At 36.9% G+C, this 7,770-nt stretch overlaps 1 protein-coding gene across 1 annotated transcript; it reads right to left on the bottom strand.

The window, feature by feature from the left end:
• Positions 1–1,854: 1,854 nt before the first annotated feature.
• Positions 1,855–7,441, bottom strand: MED10 (mediator complex subunit 10). The gene is made up of 4 exons (XM_015818820.1): positions 7,206–7,441; positions 6,106–6,189; positions 4,262–4,364; positions 1,855–2,741 (listed from the first exon to the last, which is right to left on the bottom strand). Exons 1-4 carry the CDS (start codon positions 7,325–7,327, stop codon positions 2,646–2,648), a joined length of 405 nt encoding a protein of 134 aa, XP_015674306.1. The 5' UTR covers positions 7,328–7,441; the 3' UTR covers positions 1,855–2,645.
• Positions 7,442–7,770: the final 329 nt, after the last annotated feature.

The following is a 7,770-nucleotide window of genomic DNA, read 5'->3' as shown; positions in this document are numbered from 1 at the left end:
AAAGCTATAAGGTAGCTGTAACAATATTGACAGGCAAGACAGGAGAAAGAGATAAGGGTCAAACTCACAAAGGAGAATGTGAAAGAAGACTCAGACAATTTCAATGTGTTCAAGTTACAGAATGCAAGCCTTTCAATGCTTTAAACTCATGCATTCCACACATTTCAGACTGTACTTTGAAAAATAGTGTTCTTTTTTTTTTAACTAGAACCTACTTTAGAATATTATAAACAGGTTCTCTCATCCACATGGATTTGTCACTGTTTTTTAATAATACTAAGATAACAAAGTTGATATGAGTTCCATTCAGGGCACTCTGATTAGCAGGAACTACTGGAGGAGGGATGGGAGAAACAATTTTCATACATTTCTTATCTTTACCAAGGCTTAGTCTTATCTGTGCTGTCCCTGAAAATATTAACAATTTCTTTTTCAGAAGACATTAGGGTCTGCAAAATTAAGAGTGAAAAAATGTCTCATTCCCACTAGCAAAAAGATTTCACTTGAATCACAGGAAGCCATCTTTTCTCTGCAAAAAAGCAAATACTAGATCAAACTATATGTTTTGAATTATTGGGGTTTTTTTTCCTAAAATTGTTGTTTTTTTTATTTTGTTGTCAACACATTTCACACATTTGGTATATAACTGCAGATTTTGATTACATGATTTTACACAACTGCTGTAATAAAATATACAAATTAGCTTCACAGTAACAGTACTTCAAAGAAAAATAAAATCATAGGAAGAATAGCCCTTCCATTACTAAAACTTAGAAAATATACCTTCCTAAGGATGATTGTTTGTCAGCTTCTGTAAGCATCTGAGGCAATATTTGTTTCAGTGTGTTATCCCATTAAATATTTAAATCCATTTTAATTAGATTATATCCTTTTTTCTAGAGATGAATATAATGCACACAGATGCAACTTCGGTTTTTTCTCTTACTGCATTATGATGTCAAATTGGAATTGGAGACAAAGACCAAATCTTATGACACTGTAATATGCCATTACAGGTTTCAACCTCATCACATCCTTGATAATAAATCTGATCAGTTCAATATTGATCCTTTGTTTAGGATAATTGAAATATTCCCTTCCTTGCATAACCTACATAAGTAGAGCTCACCATGCTATCCCCTCCAATCTCAAATTCCCAGGACTCTGAAAGGCAATTCTCCTTTCCCTCTGCATTCCAGGGATGTAGCTATCTTGCCTGCTATCTTGCCCATCCCATTCAGAGCTTACCAGCAAGATCCTTTTTTATTATTCAGCATCCTAATTCCTATTTGCATTTTTCTTCCAGAGTGGGGGTGTTGTATGTGCAAGAATACTGTTCCATTTACCACAATACATGCAATAGATTGCAACTGCAATCAAAACCCACGCACCTGTCAGTGCTTTAAATGTCTGAACTCACATTACTACTTCTATTGTAATTTGCAGGCTTCACTGAACCAGTTTTCAAACTGATCTGATTGTCTGCAAACAGAAACATGAGGAATGAGGCAACAAGCAAGATCCTATACCTGCGAGTGTGAAGGCTGCAGTGGATCATTTTAGAAGTCATTTCCACTTTTTTTTAGGTCATGCCTAAGCCTACTTTCTATCTTTAACCTTAGGCATACAGTTTGTTTGTTTTTTTAATTTGTATATAAATATGTGTGTGTGCATGTGTGTGTGTACATGTACACATATGTAAATGAGCTTACATTGTAATTATAATTAAATATCAATTACAGTTAAATATCACTTTCCTTTTCATTATACATATTGGATATGATTCAGAAGATGTTTTTTCATTAAATAGTTAAACATCAATTTATTCCAATGAAAAATACTCAAGATAAGATATGCAAGTTTTCTCTGTTTATTCATAACAACTCATTTCCATGCAAATCAGAACTGACTGCCAGAAATTATTAACATGCCTGTATGAATAAGCTTATACCTTTAGAAGGTACAAAATGTAAATCCTTTGTCTACAATTTATGTAATCAATCTCATGGTTGCCAGACTATCAGAAGAGATATAAACAAAAAAGCAGAAGAACACATAAAAGATGTAAAACAATTTAACATATTAAGGCTATAATATATTTAGAAGTTCAATTTTTCATTAACCATAAAAAACTGAAGAAATTAAAAGTTGCTTTGACAGTACCTCCAAGTATATTTCCATGTATATTAGAAACTTTCCTGTTTTTTATGACAACACAAAATGAATAAATATCATTCTTGTAGATCAAAATATAGCAAAAAGACTTCAGCCTATAAGCTAATTATTCAAAAGAATAATTTAGAATTCAGAAGAAAGACACATTTATACTATTACCCCACTTCATATAAACTACAATACACAAGCCCTCTATACTTTGTGTAGTATTTACAAGATGCAAAGGAGAGAGGTTTCAGTTCAAAAACAGGCTTCATGTCACTTTAAAGAGATGTTTTGAATTTCTGGATTCTTTCTGAACCTCCTTAATGACTGCAGATGTAGCACAAAAGAATTCCAACTAGGCCAAGAGATACAATATTTAATCAGTATTTCAGTTGAACACATCTTCACTTCTCAAGCTGTCAATTATTATCATATAAATATATCATCAGAGTCTGGAAGGGGGTACAGGACAATAGAAAATGTAATTATGGAGAAGGATCTTCACTCCGAATAGCTTTGTACTTAGCCATGTCCTCTGGGAACACTTTAGTCAGTTCCTGAATCAATAGGCTTTTGAATTTCTAAGAGAAAAAGAAAGAAAAGTCACGTCAAGAAATTGGAATTTCACTTTTTAACATGACAACAACTCAAAACATACTTCCAATCAACAAACAATGGCTTCGCCAGAAGATCAAAATTTTGGAATGGGCCAGCCAGAGCACACATGTGAATCCAATTAAAAATCTGTGGGTGACCTGAAGAGGGCTGTGCGTAGGAGATACTCTCACAATCTGAGATTTGGAAGAGTGGGCTATGATTCCCAAGGCAAGATGTGCTATGCTGATAGGCTCATAACCCAAAAGATTGAATGCTAAATCATAATATATACAGAGCACTACCTCATCTTCTTGTACATTCTTGTACGTTCAGCTCTAATGTATTGACTATACAAAATACTCCTGGAGATGACTCAGCTAAATCAGTCCCTTTACTGCAGATAAGAATGAAGCCATATACAGCAGATTTGCCCACTGTGGTATATTTTGCTTACATAAAATAAAATCGTAAAATCAAAAGGTGCTTCAACAAAATATTAAGGGTGTGCACACTTATACTGCCACATTATTCTAGTTTTTTTTTAAATTCCCCCTTCCCCCAAAAAAGATTTCAGTTTGTTTTTCAATTGAATTGTACAACTTATATGTTAATATAAAAGGTGGAAAAAATTCTGAAGTCATTTATCTTGGGGGGGGGGGGGTTACATCTCGAAAACCTGACATGTTAACAGGAATGAGTAGACTTTTGATATCCACTGTATATCAAGTATCTTCATTTTTTCATGTTTTATTAGTTAAAAAATGTTTAAGGAAATCTATGAGAACGCAAAAAAAAATGTAAGCAATAATTAAGAATGTTTGCTTGCAGCTTTTGCCTGCAACCACCAGTCAGATTCCACAAAGAAACAAAAGCAATACATTTCACTTTGAGGGAGCCCTAAAGTCAGATTGACTCTGATCTTGCTGGCTTTCTGCAAAGGCCTGGAGATAAGATTTTGCCATTTCACCTGAGGATCCTGTAACACGGGTATGGAGCTTCTATCGCCTGGAGATTATGGGATTTTTTATGTAGTATGTTCATTAGCCATTATTAGGCCATACCAGAAATACAAAATATAAAATACAAAGTAAGAACATTGTTAAAAATAGAATAAAAGTGTAAATTTAGGGGCGCCAGAGAAATATGATTTGCATTTTCTTTTAATCATGTTATTTTACTCTGTTTTAATATATGCTTATTATTGTTCTGTATTTTACATTCTGTATTTCTGTTATGGCCTAATGGCTAATCAATAAAGGATTACTAAATTATTAAAGGAGAGGGAGTTAATTATTATTCAAGTTTTGTTATGCTTTGGATTATTTTGCTGTCTTTTGTGTTTTTAACTTTGTACATCATTCACTGACATATGCAAGATAAGAGACTGTATAAATTTACAAAATAAACTACATAAATTAAAAGCATAAACTAATTCTGTAGTTATTGACCTGAAGCTTTTGAATGCATATGCAGACAATGTACATTTAAGAAATACACAACTTACCTTCATGGTATCAATTTTACCTTTCACTTGTTCATTTTTAGCTAGAGCTCTTTCCAAACATTCTTTAGTATATAATTGGGGATTACGACCTTGATCTATGTACCTGAGAAAATAAATGTTATAAGATTTTAATGTGGCTCGTGTATATTAACCATGCACATGTTATGCATTCTACCAATATTATTTTCTGAAATTCACACTGGATTAACCCATTTAACGTCACAATCACAATAGCACAGAATTTAAGTAACATTTACAGATAGTCCTCGATATATGAACAAAATTAAGCCCCAAATTTGGGTCATTATGTCATTGTGGTTGTTAAGCAAGGCACCCATATGACTGCCTTACTCAACAACTGCAATACCAGCTCCCCCTCAGGAAGTGGAGGAGGCCTGGCATTAACTGCCTTGCAGAAACCTGCCACAGGCTAGGAGGCATTGGCTGGCTAGCCCACTGGCCTGTGGGCCTTCTCCCCACCCCACCCCACCCCTCTCCCAGAAGTGTTGGGTCTTCCCCCCCACTCAACCACATGATTCCATGGGCAAAAGGGAATTTCAGCACTGGGCTGCAGAAAAACTTGCACCTTCATGATCCCAGCTTCCTTTCCTCAGCCCAGTGTTGCAGTTCCCTTCCCCTCTGTTTACAGAGTATCTACACATGGCCAGAATGATTTTGCACTGTGGGGCACAAAATCAATCTGATAGGCAGCCCTTCCGCCCTCAAAGAGGGTGGCTGAAAGCTTAATGGAATTTTAAGTATAGGGCACTTGCAGAATGGGGTGTTTGGGCCTGGCTCCAAACATCCTATGGTGCAAGAAACCCAAGCTAAAATCCCATTTGACTTTCGCTGTGGACTCTTTAAGCCAGCATCTTTGAGAGTGAAGGGCTGCTTGGCAGAGGAACTTTGCCCTACACTGGATAAAATCAATTTGATTTCTGTTCTCAAAGAGGATGACTGAAAAAGGTCCACCTCAAAATGGGTCCCGATGGACCTTTTTCAGGCAATCCCCAGGAATGAGAGGGAGCTCTATCCTGTTGGCTTCCCCATTGATTTTCTGGAGAAGTCAGCAGGGAAGATCAAAAATGAGGATCACAGGATCATGAGTGCTGTTGTAAGTGCGAATGGGTTGCCTACAGCCCGGATTGCAATCATGTGATTGCAGGGGCACTACAATGGCATAACTTTGTTCAGCAGCACCATCGTATTTTTGAACAGTTGCTGGGTGAATGGTTGTTAAGCAAGGACTACCTTTAATGATACTGATTCCCCAGCAATATATTGGGTCTATACAGAAAAGATCTGGAAAAAGATATGAAGACCATTCAGTAGGATTGCATATGAGACCCGAGCAACCCATTGCTCTCATGGCCCATTTTGTATGCAAAACAGATTGTACCAGTGAAATTCAGTGCTAAACCACATGCAATTTCCCACTGATTTTTGAAAAATACTACTGAATTAAACATGAGATAAACTTAATACATCTATAAGTTTAACTACCTCACCATACTTCCAGAAAAATGGAATAACTGTCCTCCAAATCTGAATCTGTAGGGAGATTTCATTACCTTCACATTGCAGATACAACTACAGCCTCTGCAAATATATTTCCCAAGAGCAAAAGGATATAAGATGCTTCTCAAAAATCAAACACTATTTAGCATTGTGCACTCCAGAGGATATTTAAAAATGAATTTCTAATGTTTACACAGATACTCTTATGCTCTGCAGTCCAATTTATTAGACTTACTGTGAAAATATATGTGACGGCTCTTGTGTAAACAGTATCAATATCTCTAGGGCCACATACTGACAGCTGGGGTAAGAAGTTAAGCACTTACTCAAAGACTTCCAAAGGCACAGTGATATCATGAAGCTGTTGTCGGCACTTGTCAATATCTTGCAAGCCTGTAACCATAAAATTCCTAGACAGAAACCATTTTTATTAATGTATAGCATAGTGAAGTCAAATTATCAATTTATACATCCTCTGGGCCAACCAAGGGTTTATAAAAGACATTATGAGGCTTGTCAATAACCAATTTAACTCCACAATGCAAACTGTTTGCAATAAAAATAAAGGAAACAGAAGCTCTCAGAACAAAAGGGAAAGAAAGCAAATTGGCAAATCTCCTTTAAAATCCCTGCCCTGAAGCTCTCTACACCAAACAAGGAGTTGCCCACAAAATTAGAATGACCATTTCAGACTCCAATTCTACCATATGTTATGGTAGAATTCTACCATATGTTATTGTGGAAGAAAGGGTGAAAACAATTCCCAATGTATGTTATATTCCAGAATATGTTCCAGTTAATACTGAATATTAAGCAGAAAATAACAGCCCAATACTCAAGCTCTTAAGCTGCAAGCTGTCTTTAAAACTAACCTTGAGCCCATTATCAGAAAAATAATGTATAAATTTGTTTTTATTTTCCAAAATTAGTTTTTAAAAAAGCAACTGTTTCAGACCATCTAATATATGTAATAGTTACACAAGCATAACAATTCGTTAGCTTTATGGGGGAGGGGCTGTATGTATTTTTTTTACAAAACTTACTTTTCATAAACTTCATCTAAGTTAATGAGACTTAAAATATGCCTAGGGACATCAATCTTGAAAGGACAATACCCTATAGCCATAGAGCCCAACGTTCAAATACCACCAACAAATAAACTCTTCAAGATTTGTAAATGGCTTTTTAAGCCTCACCGCCCAAACACACACACACACACACAAACTACTAGGAGTTGGGCGGCTAATATATTTAAAATAATAATATTTGCTATTCAATGACCAGTGAAACTCCGGGATTTATTTTAAATAAAACGCCATCTTCCAGATGACCATTATCCTACAACTCCCGCCCCCCCCCCCCCGGGGCTTTGGGGAGAGGATTTGGGAATCCCGAGTGAGAAGGAGACGCGAGGGAGGAAGCTCACAGTTTCTGGCTGAGTCCCGCTTGGCTGCTAGGCTGGAAGTCGCTGACAATGATGCCCAGCTGCCGGATGTTTTCCACGAACTTTTCCAAGTGCTCCTCCAGGGAGTCGAACTTCTCCGCCATCCCTCGGACCCAGAGAGAGCAAGTTTAAGCGCCTCCGCGACAACCCCTTTCGCTACACCGGACTCGGCGTTGCTAAGAGCGCGGCCATCAACGCTTATCTACCATTTCCTCTTCCGGCTCAAGGAAGGCCTGCCTTTTTTTTTTTTCTTCTTTGAATGGAATATAATAGGATTCGAGAGCAGATGTTGTAGACTCCGCCCATACAAGTAAGACAACCTTCGCCAGCCCTCATGCGCATGCGTAGTTCCATCTCCTGTTTAGTTCGCCGTTCTGGGTCCCTGGAGCTTTTCTTCTCATTTCGGTCGGGTGGCCTGATTTTTTTCCAAAGGGATAAACGAACGCTTTCGCTTTTCACTCATTTAATCATTAGTCTCATGGCATCAAATTGCTCTCCTTATAATGGTATAAAGTTTATACCATAAACTGAACCCGGAGTTCATTTT

Source organism: Protobothrops mucrosquamatus, unplaced genomic scaffold (genome assembly GCF_001527695.2).
Source record: "Protobothrops mucrosquamatus isolate PMUCROS unplaced genomic scaffold, P.Mucros_1.0 scaffold797, whole genome shotgun sequence".
Lineage (NCBI taxonomy): Eukaryota > Metazoa > Chordata > Lepidosauria > Squamata > Viperidae > Protobothrops > Protobothrops mucrosquamatus.
The sequence above is the reverse complement of the archived record's forward strand: the minus strand, read 5'-3'. Positions and strand labels throughout refer to the sequence as shown.

Excerpts from the sequence above, each read along its gene's own strand:
- MED10 (XM_015818820.1), bottom strand. The coding sequence starts at position 7,327 with ATGGCGGAGAAGTTCGACTCCCTGGAGGAGCACTTGGAAAAGTTCGTG. Across the intron at positions 6,190-7,205 it reads GCGGGACTCAGCCAGAAACT|GAATTTTATGGTTACAGGCT; the intron begins GTGAGCTTCCTC and ends GTTTCTGTCTAG. Across the intron at positions 4,365-6,105 it reads GTGCCTTTGGAAGTCTTTGA|GTACATAGATCAAGGTCGTA; the intron begins GTAAGTGCTTAA and ends TTATTTTCTCAG.